Source organism: Schistocerca gregaria, chromosome 1 (assembly GCF_023897955.1).
Source record: "Schistocerca gregaria isolate iqSchGreg1 chromosome 1, iqSchGreg1.2, whole genome shotgun sequence".
In the NCBI taxonomy this organism is placed as follows: Eukaryota; Metazoa; Arthropoda; class Insecta; order Orthoptera; family Acrididae; genus Schistocerca; species Schistocerca gregaria.
Window position 1 is genome coordinate 645531478 of NC_064920.1, and position 23795 is coordinate 645555272.

A 23795-nucleotide genomic window follows, 5' to 3' on the forward strand; every position below is an offset into this window, starting at 1 on the left:
ATGTTTGATGCAAGAGAGCCCTCTTAAACTACTTTAACTGTTGTCATTTGAAGATATCCATAGTCTCAATTCTTGCACTAATCTACTTGTTCCAGGCGTGCAGAGGATGGAAGTGTTTTCTATGGTGGATGGGCACGTATGGCTCAACCTATTGTTCATTTTGCAGTTGTTGAAGTGGCAAAGCCTAACATAGGTAATGTTATGTTACACTAAACAATTTTCTGGGAAGAGAATATTTTAATGGAAAACAAAGTATTTTAGCGAGTATATGGCTCAAAATAAGTGCTATCTAGATTTTGAATTCAGATTGCTGGACACACACACCATGTGTGATTCGTACATGTAGGCTGTGGTTTATCCCATCTGAACTAGTTGTTTGTATTACATTAGTTGTTATAGTGCTCTCCCCCCCCCCCTCCCCCCTGTGTGTGTGTGTGTGTGTGTGTGTGTTGGATTTGAAGCATTGCTGCAAATTTCAAAGTATAGATTTGGCTTACTTCAGTCAGTAGTCATTAAATGTTATTCTTGTTCTTTTCATCTTCTTAACTGACAAGAACCTTAGGTACAGCAACCTTATATTACGTCAAATGCATGCGTAATTGATGCTGGAATGAAACGTAATCTAACAATTTCTACTTTTCTTCAATACTTTTTCTGATAATCTTCATGTATACATATTCTCTATGTATTGATCGAAAACACTTGCAGTATCCATCAGATAACAAAAGACTTCTAACTTGAAAACACTACTTAAAAATTCAAAATGACAGATCACATAATTTGCGTCATAGAGATGATAGCCATTATCATATTTTCCTTGATTTATTCTGTGGATGAGAAATTTCTCCAACATACGCCAACAATCCATGGAGTGCACAGAGACTTTTTCTCACAAAGTTGCTGCAATCGTCATCCCATCTTGAAGACATGCCTTTTCTCTTAGCCTGGTTCTCCACATGCACATAAAGCAATGAATCCACACAGTAGTTGTGCTCTCCTATATAATAATTTATGTTACCTTTCTTCCATTCGCGGGCATCATGAACCCACACAGTATCTGTGCTCTCCTACATAATAATTTGTATCACCTTTCTTCCATTCACAAGTATTATTTGGCTGCAAGGCAAACATAAGAATACAAACAAGTCTTATTGAGTGATATGTAACTCCACAGTGTGTGTGTGTGTGTGTGTGTGTGTGTGTGTGTGTGTGTGTGTGTGTGTGTGTGTGTGTTCTTTTTACTCAGGTAGATGCTGTGCTTTGAATTATATGTGCTGCAATATCAAGATACTTAAGTTGATTACTATTTAATGGTTTCATTTGTTTAGTACCTTTATGAAGTGGTTAACAATTTGAATTATTTGTGGGAAATAAATGCTTTACATGAATGCAGAACTAGTGATGATTTTTGTTTCCTGCTAAGAGGTTTTAGCTCTTTTTCAAGATCTTGCAAATGCAGTCTTAAGAAACTCATGTCAAATTAAAAGAAATATACAACTGAAGCACAGTATCCACTTCACTTCAAAGGTGCAGACCATCTTTATGGAAATAAGCCATCCTGATTCATATTTTCTGTGGGTGAATATTTTAGATGAATATTAGAATGATTTGTTGAAAAACCTCCCCCCATGAACCATGGACCTTGCCGTTGGTGGGGAGGCTTGCGTGCCTCAGCAATACAGATAGCCGTACTGTAGGTGCAACCACAACGGAGGGGTATCTGTTGAGAGGCCAGACAAACATGTGGTTCCTGAAGAGGGGCAGCAGCCTTTTCAGTAGTTGCAAGGGCAACAGTCTGGATGATCGACTGACCTCGCCTTGTAACAATAACCAAAACGGCCTTGCTGTGCTGGTACTGCGAAGAGCTGAAAGCAAGGGAAACTACGGCCGTAATTTTTCCCGAGGGCATGCAGCTTTACTGTATGATTAAATGATGATGGCGTCCTCTTGGGTAAAATATTCCGGAGGTAAAATAGAGCCCCATTCGGATCTCCGGGCGGGTACTACTCAAGAGGATGTCGTTATCAGGAGAAAGAAAACTGGCGTTCTACGGATCGGAGCGTGGAATGTCAGATCACTCAGTCGGGCAGGTAGGTTAGAAAATTTAAAAAGGGAAATGGATAGGTTAAAGTTAGATATAGTGGGAATTAGTGAAGTTCGGTGGAAGGAGGAACAAGACTTCTGGTCAGGTGACTACAGGGTTATAAACACAAAATGAATAGGAAAATAGGAATGCGGGTAAGCTACTACAAACAGCATAGTGAACGCTTCATTGTGGCCAAGATAAATACGAAGCCCACACCTACTACAGTAGTACAAGTTTATATGCCAACTAGCTCTGCAGATGACGAAGAAATTGAAGAAATGTATGATGAAATAAAAGAAATTGTTCAGGTAGTGAAGGGTGACGAAAATTTAATAGTCATGGGTGACTGGAATTCGGTAGTAGGAAAAGGGAGAGTAGGAAACATAGTAGGTAAATATGGACTGGGGCAAAGAAATGAAAGAGGAAGCCGCTTGGTAGAATTTTGCACAGAGCACAACTTAATCATAGCTAACACTTGGTTGAAGAATCATAAAAGAAGGCTGTATATATGGAAGAAGCCTGGAGATACTTTCAGGTTTCAGATAGATTATATAATGGTAAGACTTAGATTTAGGAACCAGGTTTTAAATTGTAAGACATTTCCAGGGGCAGATGTGGACTCTGATCACAATCTATTGGTTATGACCTGTAGATTAAAACTGAAGAAACTCCAAAAAGGTGGGAATTTAAGGAGATGGGACCTGGCTAAACTAAAAGAGCCAGAGGTTGTACAGAGTTTCAGGGAGAGCATAAGGGAGCAATTGACAGGAATGGGGGAAAGAAATACGGTGGAAGAAGAATGGGTAGCTTTGAGGGATGAAGTAGTGAAGGCAGCGGAGGATCAAGTAGGTAAAAAGACGAGGGCTAATAGAAATCCTTGGGTAACAGAAGAGATATTAAATTTAATTGATGAAAGGAGAAAATATCAAAATGCAGTAAATGAAGCAGGCAAAAAGGAATACAAACGTCTCAAAAATCAGATCGACAGGAAGTGCAAAATGGCTATACAGGGATGGCTAGAGGACAAATGTAAGGATGTAGAGGCTTATTTCACTAGGGGTAAGATAGCTACTGCCTACAGGAAAATTAAAGAGACCTTTGGAGATAAGAGAACCACTTGTATGAACATCAAGAGCTCAGATGGAAACCCGGTTCTAAGCAAAGAAGCGAAAGCAGAAAGGTGGAAGGAGTATATAGAGGGTCTATACAAGGGCGATGTACTTGAGGACAATATTATGGAAATGGAGGAGGATGTGGATGAGGATGAGATGGGAGATACGATACTGCGTGAAGAGTTTGACAGAGCACTGAAAGACCTGAGTTGAAACAAGACCCCAGGAGTAGACAACATTCCATTGGATCTACTAACGGCCTTGGGAGAACCAGTCCTGGCAAAACTCTATCGTCTGGTGAGCAAGGTGTATGAAACAGGCGAAATACCCTCAAACTTCAAGAGGAACATAATAATTCCAATCCAAAAGAAAGCAGGTGTTGACAAATGTGAAAACTACCGAACAATCAGTCTATTAAGCCACAGCTGCAAAATACTAACACGAATTCTTTACAGATGAATGGAAAAGGTAGTAGAAGCTGACCTCGGGGAAGATCAGTTTGGATTCCGTAGAAATACTGGAACACGTGAGGCAATACTGACCTTACGACTTATCTTAGAAGAAAGATTAAGGAAAGGCAAACCTACGTTCCTAGCATTTGTAGACTTAGAGAAAGCTTTTCACAATGTTGACTGGAATACTCTCTTTCAAATTCTAAAGGTGGCAGGGATAAAATACAGGGAGCGAAAGGCTATTTACAATTTGTACAGAAACCAGATGGCAGTTATAAGAATCGAGGGACATGAAAGGGAAGCAGTGATTGGGAAGGGAGTGAGACAGGGTTGTAGCCTGTCCCCAACGTTATTCAATCAGTATATTGAATAAAGGAAACAAAAGAAAAATTCGGAGTAGGTATTAAAATCCATGGAGAAGAAATAAAAACTTTGAGGTTCGCCGATGACACTGTAATTCTGTCGGAGACAGCAAAGGACTTGGAAGAGCAGTTGAACGGAATGGACAGTGTCTTGAAAGGAGGGTATAAGATGAACATCAACAAAAGCAAAACGAGGATAATGGAATGTAGTCGAATTAAGTCAGGTGATTCTGAGGGAATTAGATTAGGAAATGAGACACTTAAAGTAGTAAAGGAGTTTTGCTATTTGGGGAGCAAAATAACTGATGATGGTTGAAGTAGAGAGGATATAAAATGTAGACTGTCAATGGCAAGGAAAGCGTTTTTGAAGAAGAGAAATTTGTTAACATTGAGTATTGATTTAAGTGTCAGGAAGTCATTTCTGAAAGTATTTGTATGGAGTGTAGCCATGTATGGAAGTGAAACATGGACAATAAATAGTATGGTCAAGAAGAGAATAGAAGCTTTCGAAATGTGGTGCTACAGAAGAATGCTGAAGATTAGATGGGTAGGTCACATAACTAACGAGGAGGTATTGAATAGGATTGGGGAGAAGAGAAGTTTGTGGCACAACTTGACCAGAAGAAGGGATCGGTTGGTAGGACATGTTCTGAGGCATCAAGGGATCACCAATTTAGTACTGGAGGGCAGTGTGGAGGGTAAAAATCGTAGAGGGAGACCAAGAGATGAATACACTAAGCAGATTCAGAAGTATGTAGGTTGCAGTAGGTACTGGGAGATGAAGATGCTTGCACAGGATAGAGTGCCATGGAGAGCTGCATCAAACCAGTCTCAGGACTGAAGACCACACACACACACACGCTGAAAAAGGTTACAGCTGCATATGTTTTGTTATGCGACAGAATGATTTTTAAGCAATGATAGTACTCTTGTACAAGAATATTGTGCATTATTCTATGGTGTATTGTTGATGTACGCCAAATGTGTTTTCAAAGTTTTTTGGCATGCTCTAAACCAGTGATAGATTGGTAAATGAGAGACAATGAGAATCTAATCCGGTACTAATCTTTAATTGATTAGCATTTCCAGTATGAAGGTAATAGTTCGTAAGTTAAGCTGTTAAATGAAGTATGCCATGTGCTAAATTCTTCCCATTCACATAAAATGTCTTTTCACTGTCTACATGGGTAGTACACTCTATTTGGTAGGCAAATGTGCCAAATGTTTTCTTCCAATACCAGAATTTGAGGATGATGTAAACTTGTTTTTCAAAAGTCTCTTTCTATGAACTTTTTCCATTTTCTCCTACCTCTTTCTTCTACTGCAGTAATTAGTTCTGTTTTTACATGTCATTTCCCTTACTTTTACTTTTTTTGCTTTTATTTCTGTTCCCATTTCTGCCAATTTTTAACCTTTCTCGTGTTTGCTGCATCATTTAATATCCATTTCATGCAATTCTAGTGCCTCTTGCTCTTATCTTTAACAACATAGTTCAATTCTACTGTTAATCTGGACGTGCCTTTGGTCTGATCTGTTGAGTGTCATATTTTCTAGCCTGATTATTTAAAAGAGCTGCCACTCATTCTTTTATTTCTGTTTGTTCCTCCTCCAGAAAAATAAATTATATAATAGGTGACTCAGTCATGTCCTAGTCCAGTTTTTGTTTATAAAATGTGAAGTGAAAAATAAATAAAACAATTTTGAAATTATTTATACATCTGCTTCCCAATATATTTTAATGTGAGTGGTAAAGAAAGTTGACAGTTGATCAATTTAGTACAGAGAATACATATTGTGAAGATAAGAATAAGATCTGTGTTGCCAAAAATGTTTGTAGGAGAAATGATGAGGGAAGAAAGAAAGGTGTAATAAGTTACAATGAACCAACCAACTGGGAGGAGGGGGGGCAGGGGAAATCTGTGAATCTTTTTCTTCTCCATCCTCTCTTGGAAGATAATTAAGGGAAAGCATAGGTGTGGAAACTGTGTGAAGGTAATTAAGGTGCGCTGTTTGAGATTGTAATAGTAGAGAATTATTGTAAAGCTGGTTTGATGAACTCTCTGCCAGGCACTAAAATGTGATTGCCGGAGTATCGACATAGACGTAGAAATAGATGAGAAGTTCAGGCTAAGGATGCTAACTTTGTGTTGGCTACTGCAAAAGTAAACATTGAATTTTTGGTGTCAGAAACATAAGTACTTTATTCAAAGTAACAAAATTGAAACTACGAGTTGAGATGGGAGATGAAAGATGATTTAATCTTTTACCCTAAGCGAAAACCTTTTGTTCCATCTTAGCCCCTCTCTCTCTGATGGACTCAATTTCTCGCTGACTTTTTCACTACTTACTGTATCTGCTTGGCACTCTCACTTTTATTCATTTTCATCCTTCGTCATTTGATCTCCCAAGAAGCTGTCTTTGATGCTGAAGACTTTTTGTATAATTGAATCATTAGTTCATCATTTGCATCTTATGTTTAGAAAGTAAATTTCATTGTTTTTAATATGTTAGCATCTAAGGTATCCTTCATGTTTCTTTTGTACTGCTTAGGGGAAAAGAGACCATCAAGAGTACGTGCTGACATCACTGTCAACCTGAGTGTACGAAATGAGATAAAAGCAGAATGGGAAGGTTTGCGTAAGCATGATGTGTGTTTTTTGATAGCTGTCCGTCCTACAGCACCTATTGGTTAGTATTACACATTGATAATTTTCGTATTATGATCATGTCTTTATAGTGATGTCATTTTCTAGTGATTGTTAATTTTTGATTACTAAACACAAAAAAAATTCATGCAAATGAATTAATTTTATTTATGAAATAATGAATTCCTTGTGATGCTATTGCTGGAATTTCATGTTTAACATGCTCCACTTGTGGTTTAGAATCACACATTCAAGGCGATATATTGTAATTATATTGAAAGAATATATAGAGCTGGGTTTTGTATTATTTTGTAGGGAAACACATCAAGTTTTTTTACCTTAAAATAAAGATGTCGTATGAGATTCCATTAGTTATCCTGCACACATTCATTGAAAGTCAGTTTCTTCCCAAACTCAGTGTAGCATTGCAGGTGTAGCTTTGCTCAGTGTTGGCGTAAATTCTTGCTCTGAGTTCAGGTAGAGAATCCAGCACAGGAGGTACAAACACGAAATCCTTGATGAAACTCAATAAAAATAAAAACTGAGTGGTGTCAGGTCTGCTGAACATGGGGGCCATGCAATTGGCACATCACAGGCAACCCATTGGCCTTGAAAATGGTTGCTGCACCACCTTGCATGAAATGAACATTTCTTGGTCATCTCATCGATCTGTGGTATCAAAAATTGTTGTAACATATGCAGGTACACTATCCCGTTGATGGTTCTCTCACGAAAAAAAAGTGGCCGTACACGTAGTTTTTGCTCAATGCACGAAAAACGTTCAGTTTAGGATTATCAACAACATTTTGCATTGTTTGATGTGGATTTGCATTTCCCCAAATTCTTCAGTTGTGTGTCTTATAACCTAGCAAGTTGAAAGAAAAATCAACTCATCAGAAAAGGTGATTTTGTCCAAAAAATTTCATCCTTGTGTAATTGATTTAACATATCTGCACAGAAGTTCTTGTGAACAATTTTATCAGTGCCCCCCTTCTTTCTTTCTTTCTTTCTTTCTTCTTCTTCTTCTTCTCCCTTCTTCTTCTTCTTCTTCTTCTTTTTTTTTTTTTTTTTTTTTTTTTTTTTTTTTTTTTTTTTTTTTTTTTTTTCCCCCCCCTTGTTCGATCGTCAGTTTGTATGGTTTGAAATGCAAACTGTTTCTCAGTACACACCAAACAGTTGTGTGTGGGATTTGCTTGTCAGGTCAGTTTCATAGAGCTGTTGACAAAACATTGTCTTACTCATTCAACGACATCGTCAGATGTGCTTGGACGACCTGATGATTTACCATGTCTTACCGAACACCCTGTTTCTGCAAAACATTTATACCATTCATAAATTGTAGGTCTACCAGAAGGATCTTTAGCGTACTTGGTACTGAAATTACGCTGAACTATTGTCAGCGACTTTGATTCTTAAAACCAAAACACATAGCTAACATGCTTGGATCCAGTGAAGGCAGCCATCTTTAATAAAACTGCCACAAACACTCCTTACGGTGCAGTTTACCACTAGAGAACTACACAAGACTAATCTTGATATATTTCCCTCTAAATTAACGTTACAATCACCTCTGTAGATGCTATGAATTAATTTACATGAATTTTCAAATTTGTAAAGTCCTTTTTGAAACACTCTGTATACTCTTAATAAGTATTCCTTTCTAAGAAGGAAATGTTTTGTCAGGTGGAGCCGTTTGAAATACACACTTACTAAGTGTGGTGATTCAATGATTAAAGCATAAGACTCACATTAGGAAGATTGGGGTTAAAATCCCCAACCAGCTCTACAGGGTTAGATGGGAAGACAGTTCTTGGTCTTGCACCGTGTGCCCTGCAATGCTTCTGGTGTTGCGAGTTCCGTCCAAGGCATATGGGGGAACTGTGCAATTAGAAATATTAAGTCACAACAAGTGCTCACTTCCCCCCTCCCCTTTCTTCTCTTTATCCCTCCCCTCCTTCTCTGACAGAAAAAAAAGATAAAAATTGTGGAATCACTGATTGACATTTGTGGACATAGCAATGAAATCTTAAATTTCTGAAAATATGAGTCCCAACTTCTAGTAAAAAGATAAACTGAAAGCAGAAGCTATCTAATATTACCAAATGAGGACCAAAAAGTAGTTATGTCGTATCTGGTCTCACAGAAGTGTATTCCACAAAAAGAGCTAATTGCGTTATAACAGTGTGAAACTATTTTTTATTATATGTTGCCTTATGCAGTATTTGTATAAACAAAAGAACATTGAGCAATAGGGGTCAATCGAATGAGGCAGCACAGTTGTTAAAGATCAGCTTCATGTTTCAGAGGAGGAATTTTGCTCTACGTGCTCATCCTGATCTAGGGTTACTTAAATCATGTCAGGCAAATGCCAGGATGTGTCCTTCAGCCAGGTGATGCTTGACCTCCAGTCTTGTAAAAATATTCTTATGTTGTATGTTTTATGTTCCTGTATATTTGGCTTATTTATTTTCATGGTGAAAATGTTCTGTACCATTATCAGGTGAACCCTGGATGAGTAAATAAATAAATTCTAATTATGTTCATATAAAAATGTTGACTTTTCTTGCAACAAAATTTGTGTGCCAGTTAGAGTACATACTACAATTTTTTTGTTCACTTTACATTTAGCTTTAAGAGTATGTTGTCTGTCCAAGAACAAAGTAAAATATATATTATAATGAATTGTATTTGTACATTTATATATCTAATTAGTTTCTTATTTTCTGTATTCAGCTTACTGCACAATTATAAGTGGCTTATTGAACACATTAATTACCAATGCTAGTGTTATAGATGCTGACAAATCAGGCACCTTGTCATTACTGACACTGAAAGAAAACAACCTTACTCTGCTGCAAGTACACTTCGTGTAGAGTGTATGTGACTCATTGCAATTGTGTATTTGATCCGAATTTGAACCTAGGTCCCTGCTTCTCGAGAGCTGTGTAATACCCGTCATCTAAGAATATCCCATGAACTGACTCAGGTTCTCAACTTATACTGCCTTCTCCCCAATGCAGCATATATTGTGCATAAAGTAACACTATTCCTCCTCATATTAACTTGAGGCTAAAGGATAAAATGTAGTCCTTGCTGTATCCATTCTCTTGGAGTGGTCAGACTCACAACACTTAGGGGCATCTTGTGCAAAGACTGGAAGGGAAATGTAGAATACCATGTTAAGCTGAGGCTTTGAATCAGTTTGCTCGAATTGTATAATTGGTGGTGCGTCTCCCATTCAAAGAAAATATGCATTTTAAATCTTAGTTAATTACTGCTAGCGCACTTGTAATAACTCTCACATACTCCTGATTCTGTTTAACTCTCTGATTTTACAATATTACCACCACTTCTGTTGCTGGATAAATGCTTTTTATTTCCCACATTATTTCTCTCTGACTCTTGCTTTCTGTATTTATTTTCTCCCATGCCTAAGATTTCTTATTTTTATTCATTTCTTTAATCATTTGTTCTTTTCATGTCTTATTCGTATCAAATGTCTTGATTACTCCTGTGTCCTTATGCCTGTGAAACTACTTTTCCTGCTATCAGTTCACAGCCTCCTTTGTTACAATGTGGTGCCAACAGGGTGATGATGGGTTGTAATTTGTTAAACATCATAACTTGCAATAGGTTTACGTATTGCCAGTGTGCTTCTGTCTTGGGTTCTTCAACCTACATTTGTTTGATGATTTTTCTGACATTTTGCCAGCATGAGTGGCTGGCATTGTCAAAGCTTCACCCTCCATTGCTGGTGGGAGGTATGTTCTCTGGTCATTACTGCTGTGGTTCTCCCCTTGCTATCTGCAATGAACATTCATGTGCATATAGGTATTCGGTACATGCTGTGTCCCAGATTTGCCCTATGCCTTGGAACTAGCACAGGTATTTAGGATAGGTGTAGGTCCTTATCCACCTCCATAGCAAATTTTAAACTGGTATGGAGACTGTTTTAGAAAGTCACAAAGATTCTCCTCTCCACGGCTCCACCTGACAAAGGTGTTGTCGACGTACCTGTACCATAGCTTAGGTTTATGAGGACCCAAAGCTAGAGCCTATGTTTCAAAATCTTCCATTAATAAATTGGCTACCATGGAGTTAGTAGACTACCCATGGTGACACCTAAGACATCTAAAAAGTTTCCCTGGCAATATAAAATTTACTGTGGAGGTAGAACAAGATCAACCATACCATTTATAGGTGTGCTGGTTACGAGGAAAGATGACAACCTGGGACATAGCATGTATCAAAAACTGGTACACTAGTGTCTGCACAAACTCAAATTTTCGCATGAGCTAAGAAGGAGGGTTGATTTTTATGCTTGTAATGTTCACAAGATGAATATGTGAGCTGTAGCATCTTGAACGTGATGCGCAGCATCTCAGACCTGAGATGCAGCTCGTGGAAAGCAAAATATAACTCTCAGTGAAGTGTTATGTTGGAAGAAGAAGTGGTGGGTACAGCCTTTTTGCCCTACATCCCCAGTGTGATAGGCTGAATTGGCATTATATTGCACGGGCTTGACATAAAGACTTTTTACAAACTGCCCAGAATCAAAGAGTTTCTGTGAATAGCAGAGGACGAACCTAATTGCAATGTCTGGAATATGCTGCATATCCTGTATGTATATAAAACTCTCTATTGAAATGACGGGATGATCTATCGACACCAGGATCAATGGCATTGCAGATTGGGACTGGTGGAGAAATTGACCAGGGCAGAGCACTGTATGAGAAAGACCACATAATAAAATTCACCAAAGTGGAAGTTTTGGTGTGGAAGAGAGCTACCATGTCCACTTGTTCATGGAAGCCAGAGAAATCCAAACACATGACAACAGCTTCAACTTGAAAGAGCAAAGCACCAAGGTAAACAGATCCTGGATTTCCATGCTGCAGCAAACGACCATAGCAGGTAGCAAGGGGACAACCACAGCAGTAATGCCTGGGGAATAGCCCCCAGACATTGACGTGACATGTACGTATAATCTCTGGCTGCAGGGTTGACTGCTGTCTGTCACCAGTAGTGGAGGGTGAAGCTTCAACAATACCAGCCATTTGTGCTGGTGAAATGTGAGAAAAATCATGAAACCAATGTCGACTGAAGAACCCGAGACAGAAGCCCACAGACAATTATATCAACAAGTGGCCACAAAAGCCTTAATAATTTTGCGCATTCTACTTATTACTGCAGCTTTTGGTTTACTTGATATAATGCTCAACATTCCTTTCCAGGCCTGAGGCCTTTTCTGTATTTAACAGGTTCAATCTTTCAATAGAGTAAAGGCAGCACCTAGCCACTGTTAATAAAGCTATTTTTGAGGAACAAAGAATGTCGTTATTGCCTTCAGCAGACAGGTCCATCATTGGGTGGCTCTTCACATTTAAAATTAGATTATACTGTGCTTGTGATTTATACTGATTTTCATTGTGGTGAAAGTTCCTAGCGGTTGTGAAGCCATAAAATATTCCTGTGCACTATCTGTGTCTTCATAGTTAAGAAAATTGTCAAATCTTGCATGGCATTTGGCAAAATTCCACTTCTTTGCAAGGAGTGAGCAGTGTAGTAAAAAGATGCCGGATTTTCTTTGACATTGTGAGTGAATTTCTCTCCAAATACTGCTCTCCTGTGGTGTCTAATGCAGAGGATCGCAGCATATTACTAGAAAATCTTAAGCTCTATGTTATAAGTGGGAAAGCAGCAGATATAAAACCATTCATGGAAACAGAGAACAGTGTGTAGAAATAAAACAAAATGTGAACAGCAATATTACAAATGTCTACTCAAATTTTGAATTTGTTAAGTATGGAGTGCCTCCAGGATCAATGCTGGACACCCTACTTTTTACTTTATATGTAAATGATATGCCAAGGTGGAAATGCTGTCATGCATGTAGATGACACGTCATTTGGTATAAGTAGTATTTCAGCAGCAATCTTCTCTAAATATGGAAAATGGAACAATTATTTCAGAGAAAATAATCTTTTTATAAATTTAAATTAAACCACATATATGCAGATAAATGCAAACAAAATACGTAACTTGAACAATATTGCTATCAAGCTTGGAGACTTGAATCTAAAAGAGACAGAAAGTTATAAATTCCTGGGTGTACACTGGATAGGTTCTTGGCTTGGGAGAACCAAATAAATGTTATTTGTCGGACATAGTAATTATACAGTGAACCAATTGCAAATAACTGTTTGGTACCTTAATTATACCAAACAATTATTTGCAACCGGTTGGCTGTATAATTCCTTTGTTTGAAAATTGTGAACTGTTGCTGAGAAACAGCCATGTTTAAAACAGAATAATGTTTGTCATAGAGTGAATTCAAATATATTTCTAATGATAAAAATGTCAAGTACATTAAGCACACAAATATTGCTAACAATTTACTGTGGGCTTGTTCATTCACAAATTTCATATAGTATCCTGGTCGGGGGGAAATTCTGCAAATGTGTACATTCAAAGAGAACTAAAGCTATGAAAGAAGACTGTAAGATGCATAACAAGATTATGTCCTTGAGATTCCTGCAGAAATAAATTCAGGGAACTAAACATATTAACGTTAGCATCACTATACATATATGAAAGAATTATTTATGTAAAAAGTAATCATGCTTCATTGTTAAATAGAATTATCCATGACTGTAACACAAGCAATAAAACTGATTACCATTTTGAAGGAAATCAGCTCAAATTAACTGACAAAGAGCGTGTAAAATTAGGATGCCTTGTATACAACAGTTTGCCAGACTATATAAAAAATATAGAAAACATGTCTGCTTCCAAAAATAAACTAAAATGGCACTTAATTAAATCTTGCCCATATAGCGTTAAAGAATACCTTAAACCAAACAATTAATGTAATGTTTCATATGTAACTGTGCAAACATGTAAAAATACTTCCAGAAAGCATTAAGTGATTTTAATTATTGGTAACTATGTATGTATACCAACATTTTTTAATTTTTTTGTTTTTTTAGATGCTTGTATTGTAGACACAATTTTTAAAGAAGTCTGTCTTTTTACTGATATATATATTAAAAACAAAGATTCCAAGACTTACCAAGCAGGAAAGCGCCGGCAGACAGGCACATGAACAAAACACACAAACACACACACAGAATTACTAGCTTTCGCAACCGATGGTTGCTTCTTCAGGAAGGAGAGGGAAAGACGAAAGGATGTGGGTTTTAAGGGAGAGGGTAAGGAGTCATTCCAATCCCGGGAGCGGAAAGACTTCCCTTAGGGGAAAAAAAGGACAGGTGTACACTCGCGCACACACACACACACACACACACACACACACACACACACACACACACATATCCATCCGCACATACACAGAGGATATGTGTGTGTGTGTGTGTGTGCGTGTGTGTGTGTGTGTGTGTGTGTGTGTGTGTGTGTGTGTGTGTGTGTGCGTGTGCGAGTGTACACCTGTCCTTTTTGTCCCATAAGGGAAGTCTTTCCGCTCCCGGGATTGGAATGACTCCTTACCCTCTCCCTTAAAACCCACATCCTTTCGTCTTTCCCTCTCCTTCCTGAAGAAGCAACCATCGGTTGCGAAAGCTAGTAATTCTGTGTGTGTGTTTGTTTGTTTTGTTCATGTGCCTGTCTGCCGGCGCTTTCCCGCTTGGTTAGTCTTGGAATCTTTGTTTTTAATATATTTTTCCCATGTGGAAGTTTCTTTCTATTTTATATATATATATAGTTTTATGTATTTTTGAAACTTGTAATTCTTGAACTTCAAGTAAGCTAGTCCATTACCATTGTACAGAATGGTCCACAGACATAAATAAATAAATCAAGCAATGGTTGGTTTATGGGTCATTAAGAGTAGTTCAAATAAGTTTAGTACCTATCATATGACATTAATTCAGACTCTGGGATACAGAACTTACAAGAACCTTCATTGGTTGCATGTTTGGTGAGCAACCAACTTTTTCTGTGGTAAGATTAATATTTGTAGAGTATGTGATTATATGAATATTTTTAAAAAATGAGATGAAACATGTTATCTAAAACATGATTCCATATTTTCTTACTACTTAATAGGTACAAAGTATGACCAGCGAGAGCCTTTTGTGCCTCAGGTTGGTCTGACGTATGTTCGTGGCTGCGAAGTAGAGGGCATGTTGGATCAGAATGGCCGTGTCATTGAAGAAGGACCAGAGCCAAAACCACAGCTGCCTGGAGAACGAAGAACTTTCAGGGTGTGGCTTGATTGCAATCAATATTGCAAGGACATGGATCTTGCCAGCCAGGGACATGAGGTACTGTAATATAAAAAATAAATTAGTAGAATATTCCTGCAAAATAAGAAAAGAAGAAATGGAAACCAGTGTCTTAGACAACTTTACTATGTGGGAACTTAAAATATAATTGGAGCAATTGAAGCTGTAACTGTGTGAAACTAAACAAAACAAACAAATGAGAAAATGTCGAGTTAATGCCAGTAAGTATGCAACTTCTGATTAAAGAAGCCATATTGACAGAAAATATTGTGGAGAGATAAAAGTAAGTACGCTAAAGTGTGATACAAATTTGTATGAGATATAAGAAAGCAGTAGGAAAGTGTAGGGCATGTGGGAAGAGGAATGAATGTGACACTTCTCTTCATTTGAGTGTGAGGTCAAATAGATAATGGAAATCACATGCACGTCTTGATTTTGTTCTATATATCAATACAGAAGCAACTTATTTTCATCTAAGATGATCAGCTATGGAGTTGTCACTTTCAGTGGAACTCCGAAAACATTATTTAAGTAAACTAGTTAAGACTTACACCCTCCCTTTCCAAAAGAAGGAATTTTGGTCTCCATAGCAATTAATAAGTAAGGTCTTTTAGTGCTAATATATCTTACTGACAAAATTCACAGAAAATGTATATAATGTGAATTTTGACTGAGGTGCTGAATTAATAACCTCCAGTTGTTGTGTTGTAATGAATTATTTCTGTAATTAATCGTAACACTTTCTATAAATGATTTTAATGTACTGTAGGTACTCACCGTATAGTGGAGATGCAAAGTCAGAGATAGGCACAACAAAGTTTCAGTTGCCTGAGACTACAGTCGTGTATGTGTGTGTGTGTGTGTGTGTGTGTGTGTGTGTGTGTGCCATCTATTGTTGATGAAGGCCATACTGGCCAAAAGCTTTATTCGAGACATGTTTTTGTTGTACCTGTCTTGTTACATTCAGTTCTGGATTTTACATTGTTTAATGTACTGTAGGATGTGTACGAGACATTTAACATTCTGATGAGGCGGAAACCCAAAGAAAACAATTTCAAAGCCGTGCTTGAAACAATTAGGGAGTTAATGAATACAGAATGTGTAGTCCCTGACTGGCTTCATGATATCATCTTGGGTTATGGTGATCCAGGAGCAGCACATTATACCAGGTATGTTTTAAATCTCCTCTCATGTTTTTAATGAGGTTAGTGAAATGACTTGTAACCTCCGGTTCAATACTTTCACAATGATTTAGGTGTATCTTGTCACATAACTTCACAAACACAATGGAAGAAAGAAACTATAATATTCTGTTTTCTTGCCATCTGCCTAATTTAAGATACAAACCCAGTCTTTTGCTTCTTTTTCCATCCATCATCTCCCCCCCTCTCTCTCTATCTTTTTATATTCTTTCCTTCTTTGCAAGACACTTTACATTTTGATGTTATTGTTACAAGTTTATTGTGCTGAGTACATCACTCAAACCTCAACAAAACATGGCATTCCACATGAAGGCCTTTTCTATCCTTTTAATTGTTAAACACAGTGTAGGCTTTGATTTAGATATTCTGAAGCCATTTATGTTAGTAGGTGATATTTCACAGGAACTTCAATTTTGTGTTCACCAGTTTTATGTTTTTCACCATTCTACACCATAAATTTGTAGCCTCTGTGGAAAACACGTAAGATCAATGCCAAAGATTCCCCAGTTTTATGTTTCTTCCTAGTAAGGTTTAGTTTGACTCTATGTTCTTACTTGATGTTTCACTTGGCTTCCTCCCATTTTTTCCTACCGACATTTGATGTGTCTGCACAATTTATAAGTAGCACAGAAGACAGACATTTCGCACCACGGGTGGCAGCGGAGTTAAGAGAATATTTCAGGCCATTGCGGAGTGGGGTACATGAGAGAGGAAACACTGACTTAATCCCCGATCGGCATTGCCAAAACAGCTAGAACATTTAGCTTCACTGCGCAATTTAGATGCAATTACTGTTAGGTTGCGGCATCAATGGAAAAACAGGACAGCTGATCCAAAGTGCTCTGGTCCAAGCGAATACGTGATGAAGGATCCCAGCCTTCACCTTTTCTTGTGCCACTTATAACTAAGTCTTGTCTTTCTGCACGTATTTCCGACGTACTGTATTCAACAACAATATTGCTGTCTTGAAGAGTCTCGAAGAATATGCTCAGTCAGAATCAAGGAAACATTGGCCATTTCCAGCTGGTGACCTCTTATTGTCTGGGAACTTGTTATGTCATCCAACAGCCAGTGCGACCACCACACCATACTAACATATGTAAAATGAGTTTGCCTGCTTGATGTGTTGAGAAGGAGAACAACCCTTCGATGATGGAAGTGCTGGTAGGGGTGAAAGCATTTTGTGAAGTGCTGAAAAAAGCAGATCGTGTGCTGTGGTAGGGATGTCACATGGAAATGGAACAAGGGTTTTGCGATAGCACATTTTAAAGTCTTTTGTGTTCAAATCTGACACGATCAAGTTATAACAACTACATACACTAGTCGCATATATACTTCACACCACACACAATAGAACATAAAGATTGGCAGCAGTACCGAGCGGTTCTAGGCGTTTCAGTCCGGAAACGCGCGGCTGTTACGGTTGCAGGTTCGAATCTTGCCTTGGGCATGGATGTGTGTGTTGGTCTTAGGTTAGTTAGGTTTAAGTAGTTCTAAGTCTAGGGGACTGATGACCTCAGTTGTTAAGTCCCATAGTGCTTAGAACCATCATAAAAATTGGCAGCAGTGATAGAAGGCATGAAGTAAAACTGTAGTGCCTGGGCTTTCTTCTACAATTTACATTTTCTGTGATGTATAGGTGACTTCTAATAAGCTTGTAATGTCAGTTGGGAAAGTAAACTCATTTTTTCATGTCTGTTTCTCTCATCAAGCCTACAATAACACTTCAACGGGGTGGAGAATATGAAGTGAAGTGAGCGTATGAAATGCGACTCATAAGAAAAGTATTAAACAATAACAGCAATGATGACAAGGCTTGTCATTAAGTAGATGTCCACATTTATGATTAGGGTTTAACCACTTAGCTGCTGTAATATTTTATATTTTTCCATGCTACTTTATCTCAGTTGTACACAGTGTGTAGAATAAAATATTACTCTATCTCCTAACTTATCCTACAAAATTGATGAAGATCCTTTAGCTTGTAGCTGCAGAAAATTTCTGTGGCCGATCAAATTCCTTTTCACTGTAGTTCGCCTCATCGCATCACATTTACAGTAATCCTTTTATTTAAATAGAACCCACCAAATTATCACCGTCCAACCTAACCTAGACCTATTGTTTGTAGTGTGCGATCTGATATTTTAATTTTGAAAGTATTTTACATTACAATACTCAATTTCTAACACACCTTCCAACCTACCCTATATCTGCTGTCTGTATTGAGTGTTCTAATATTTTAATTTTGACAGTGTTTCACATTATGATGTTTGATTTCTAACTGCATATCTTTCATATGCTATGGGTGGACTTTGGAAATACACTACTTTGGAGCCGTGTGACTATGGCACTGTTACCTACCAACTTCACATGGATAGTGCTAAGAAGCAAGCAATGTAATACATGACAGAATTAGGTGGTGCAATGGTTAGCACACTGGACCCACATTCAGCAGGATGACGATTCAAACCTGTGTCCGATCTTTCATATTTAGGTTTCCTGTGATGTCCCTAAATTGATTCAGGCAAATGCTGGGATGGTTCCTTTGACAAGGCACAGCCAATTTCCTTTCCCATCCTTCCCTAATCTGAGCTTGCGCTCCATTTCTAATGACCTCGTTGTCAATGGAACATTAAACAATAATCTTCCTCCTCCATAAAACTTGTGCACTATACAATGATGAGTGAGGACCAAGACTGTGCAGTGTTTAATTCATGGCATAGACCAAAGAATTTACATGGTGCATATTTATTTATTCTGGACTGTACCGGCTACCCTTTTGGTGGGGGAGCGAGCACTTGTTTGCTGTGGAAGTGGGTGAATGGGCAGGATTTGTTCCAGGTCGAAAGCTGTTGCAAACTTTTCTCCCTAGCTGGCCACAAACTGCTTTCATATCTACTTGATTTGTATTCACCCATCGGCATATCAACATACACTGAACTCTTTCCTACGTCATTTTGACTTCACTTCCTCAACTTGTTCAGCTACAAACAAGCCCTCCCCTCAGCATAATGACCAAGGTAAAGTTTACAAGCAGTACACTAGAGGTCACTGCCCTTGTGTCACCAGCATATGCACTATGTTGCACTGCCATTGTCTACAGAAGGAAAACATACACCTCATGTGTTAAATTCTTACGCCTTTCACCATACTTCGTAGTTTTCAGTTTAACTCATCATGTTCATCAATTTTTTCTTTTTTCTGGCTTAGCACAAAGGAAAGTGTCAAATGCCACATACGGTGTAGCAGGTTCCTAGGTCCCTGGAATTATGCTGGAGGGCATGCTCCGCTACTGGGTATTGAACGTCTCCTAGGCGGACAGTTCGTCTGTGTCCGTTCATGCGCTCAGACAGTTTAGTTGTTGTCATACCAATGTAAAAGGCTGTGCAGTGCAGGCAAGTCAGCTGATAAATGACATGTGTAGTTTCACACATGGCCCTGCCTTGAATTTTCTATGTTTTACCAGTAGCGGGGGCGGCGACGAAAGGCAACTCTGGGTGGTGTGGGGAGAATTTTGTCAAGGGATGATCTCATTTCAGGGGTTGACTTGAGAAACTCATATCCCTTGCGGAGTCATTTATTGATGTATTTGAGGCCAGGATAATATTGGGTGACAAGGGGGATGCTTCTGTGTGGTCTGAGTGTAGGAACATTGTTGTTGGACGGGGGGGGGAATGTATTGCTCGGGAGATCTGTTTGTGGACAAGGTCTGCAGGATAGTTGCGGGAGAGGAAAGCACTGGTCAGGTTATTGGTGTAATTGTTGAGGGATTCGTCACTGGAGCAGATACGTTTGCCACGAATACCTAGGCTGTAGGGAAGGGAGCGTTTGATGTGGAATGGATGGCAGCTATCAAAGTGAAGGTACTGTTGTTTGTTTGTTGGTTTGATATGGACAGAGGTGTGGATGTGAGCTTCAAAAAGATGAAGGTCAACATCCAGGAAGGTGGCTTGGGTTTTGGACAAGAACCAGGTGAAATTCAGATTCGAAAAGGAGTTGAGGTTATGGAGAAAATTAAGGAGTGTTTCTTTACCATGAGTCCAGACCACAAAGATGTCATCTATAAACCTATACCAGGCCAGGGGAAGCAGCTGTTGGGTCTTCAGGAAAGCCGCCTCCATGCGGCCCATGAAGAGGTTGGCATAGGACGGAGCCATCCTGGTTCCCATGGCTGTTCCCCTGATTTGTTTGTAGGTCTGGCCTTCAAAAGTGAAGTAATTATGGGTGAGGATGAAGTTGGTAAGTGTGATAAGGAACGAGGTTTTTGGAAGATCTTCGGGTGGGCATTGGGAGAGGTAGTGCTCAAGGGCAGAGAGACCATGGGTGTGAGGGATGTTTGTGTAAAGGGATGTAGCATCTATGGTGACAAGAAAGGTTTCAGGTGGGAGAGGAGTGGGAATAGATTTGAGGCATTCTAGGAAGTGGTTTGTTCCTTGGCTTCTCCCACGCAACACCAGTCCCTCTGAACTGCGGAGATGGGAACTTGCACTCAAACACATCCTTTCATCCCGCCATCCCCCTGGACTGAACCTATGTTAAACAACCTCACTCCCAATTAGTCTTCAGTCTTCTCCTCTTTCCCTTTCCTCTTTAGCCATTCATACATCTTTTCATCCTACATTTTTATACTATATACCTCTTTACTTCTGTATGCATCCTCTTTGGTTTGAAGCTGGCACAGTACTTACAATAGAATATCTTTGGCTTCCCTCTGACAACCGTGCCTCCATCCTTGCTACCCTCCCTGTTTTCCTTTCGCTGTTGCTTCATAACCTGGGTTGTGAGTAACTAAATCCACTTTCCCTTCTTCCCTTTCTTTCCCCTCTCTCCTCCCTGATGAAGGAACATTTATTCCGAAAGCTAGGAACGTAAATTTTCGGTTGTTTTTTGTGTATCTATCGGCTGTACTGAGCTGAGGTAAGTAGTGGCCAGCCCCTCTATCTCTTTGTTAGTATTTTTATACTTACAGTTTTAGCACCTTCCGTGGCAACAGTACTGTTATTCGACATATCAAATGTCAGAGGAGTTTTGCCCATATTTGCTATTTAGCTTAGTTCCACACTGGCTTTCTTTCAATGTGGAGTAATAAGATAATGGAAAGATAATATTTTCTCTTCATACTCTTGTGGCATTTTCTGAGATATTTTGGTTTTGGTTTATGAACCTGCAGCACCAACCAACTCCACCCTTTTAGTCTGTTAAATTCCACTATAGTGCTAGCTTATGAGTGCATATTTGTATCATTTTTGTATTAATTCCAATGCCATTTTGACGTGTCCATGAATCCTTTATCATACATCATCTTCTAGTTTTGGACATTTTGCATTCAGTCCTCTATTTACTTTAGTCTTCCTCATTTTTGTGAGCTCTTCTTTACTTGACTGGCAATCATGATTGATTTTTTTCTGTTGTTGGAGGACCAAAATGCCTCTCAACTGCCCTGTTTCTATGTTGTTCTAGATATGCTATTACCTTCAATTTAAGGTCAGCATCATATGAATACCTTTTATTTTTTATTACAGAACTAGCTACTAACAAAAATGTTGTATTGTTACTGATAACACAAATCACTTTCAGTTCAAATTCACTGGCACTGCAGACTGCAATGACGTGTCATAGGCTAGACAGTGTTCTGGGTTTATGATGGTGGGGCAGGAGGAAGGCAATGTTTGCAAGCTTGTGAACCTCCAAAATTCATGTTTGTCACATCGGTGCACTGCTGCTGCCAATTGAATTCAGTGTTGCCAGATAGAAATAGCTTTCCCACAGCATCAGATATACTGCCACCTGTAAGACTGGCTGGAATTTTGAATCTAACAATGGACATTTTTACGTTAATTTCAGAGTAAGATGCCCCTGAATGTTGGAGGCAATTTTTTGAAGGAAAAAGTGTGTCTTATAGTATGTGAAGTACGGTATATACTTTGGTGGAAAACTACCACATTAAGCTTTAAAAAAAGCGGGAAAAGGGGGGGGGGGGGGCAGCACACAAACCCGTAATCATTAAACTGGGGTACCTATCTGCTGCTTGCAGGCAATAACACACAAAAGTCTAAGACTCATAACCAATTACTAAACTAAATTTAAAATGCTGTAGTAAAATTACAAATTGAAATTTTAACTACTACTTTTATGTATGTTCATTCATGTATGTCATTTTTACAACAGGTTATTAATACTTTAGTATCTGCACTGGTATCACAACAACACTACACTACACTGTTGATGCAGGTACTTCGCAGGCCAACAGTGCCCCAGTAATAACAAGGGAACAGAACCCCATGAGTGAAACAAAAACTTGCCATGCAGAGTTGATCTGTGGGAAGCAGAATGCCTTAACCTTCCTAGAAATGTGCACAGTGATAACTCAGCTTGTGGCTGGTGTGGACAGCCATCAACTGAAACCTCAGAATCAACCTTCATCACAATGCTGAAGGTGAGAACTGTGGTAGTTGAACTCAGCATAACGTCTGGCCTGCTTGGTTTGCTGCCATCTGCAGCTGAATACCTCTGTCAGTTGGTCTACCCATACCACATGTTGCAGATACCCTCCACGGTAGATTTCTGCACTATTTTGTGGCACTACCCAGGCCAGCTCATCTTCCTCAATCTGATGGCTGCTGGGTGGGATAATATATCCCTCTCCATTCAGAAGGCCACATACGGATGAAAATGCCAAGGCTTGGGCTGTGACCTCCAGCGCAGAGCCAGAGAGGCTGCTGAAGACCCTGCCCGGGGATCGACCACTGAAGGTGGCAATGCCAAGCCCATTGGTTCTGCCGGAAGGACATGGAAGCCAAGGCTGCGAGGGGTCCACTGGCAACAGTGGAGTTGAGGCCGCCTCCATTGGTGAGGGTGGGAGGACATGGAGGAGGAGGAGGAGGAGGAGGAGCGTGAGTGTGGGCGAGTGGATGGGTCAGAATCCATGGCCTCCATATCAGCAGGTACAAGTGTGAGCCTCACTGGGGGCCAAGGCTACAGGTGATGGTAGGACTGCGGAGAGGGCAACAACAGGGAAACATGTCACTGCAAGTGATAGCCTACACCCAAAACAATGTCACGACTAACTCTGAACCCCATCCCCACCCCCGGCAAGCCGGCTGAAGTGGCCGAGCGGCTCTAGGCGCTACAGTCTGGAACCGCGCGACCGCTACGGTCGCAGGTTCGAATCCTGCCTCAGGCATGGATGTGTGTGATGTCCTTAGATTAGTTAGGTTTAAGTATTCTAAGTTCTAGAGGACTGATGACCTTAGAAGTTAAGTCCCATAGTGCTCAGAGCCACCCCGGTATATCAAAATGCTGTGGCAGTGATGTCCCAACAGTGCACAGGTACAACTGATTTTCATGACATATCAGCTGCTCCCCACCAACATCCACTACAAGGAACCGTAAACCTTTGTGCTGCACTAAAACATCCAGCAGGCATCCCTGCTGGTGGCCAAGGGAGTGGGCCCAAATGGTGACCCCAGCTAGAAAACTCGGCGGGCTACAGTGACCCTGTGACAGTTGCCCTGCAGATGTTGTTTTGGACTGCACCAGTGGACTGGTGTCACCTGGTACATATTCAGAACACATGACAACACATTGTTGCAGGAGGAGTTAGGCACTGACTGCTTAATTTGGATTTTGAATGTACACATGAAGCGCTCCGCCTCCAAGTTAGGAATCAGGTGAAATGAAGTGGTAGCCATAT

The 23795-nt window shown here is 39.5% G+C and overlaps 1 protein-coding gene across 3 annotated transcripts in view; it reads left to right on the forward strand.

The window, feature by feature from the left end:
* LOC126360933 (RNA helicase aquarius) overlaps window positions 1-23795 on the forward strand; it is a 320041-nt gene that overhangs the window by 177149 nt on the left and 119097 nt on the right. For all 3 annotated transcript variants that reach the window (XM_050007751.1, XM_050007752.1, XM_050007753.1), the window contains 4 exons: window positions 96-193; window positions 6563-6700; window positions 14722-14939; window positions 15900-16069. In XM_050007751.1, coding sequence (XP_049863708.1) covers window positions 96-193; window positions 6563-6700; window positions 14722-14939; window positions 15900-16069 — 624 coding nt within the window. The remainder of the gene's footprint in view (window positions 1-95; window positions 194-6562; window positions 6701-14721; window positions 14940-15899; window positions 16070-23795) is intronic.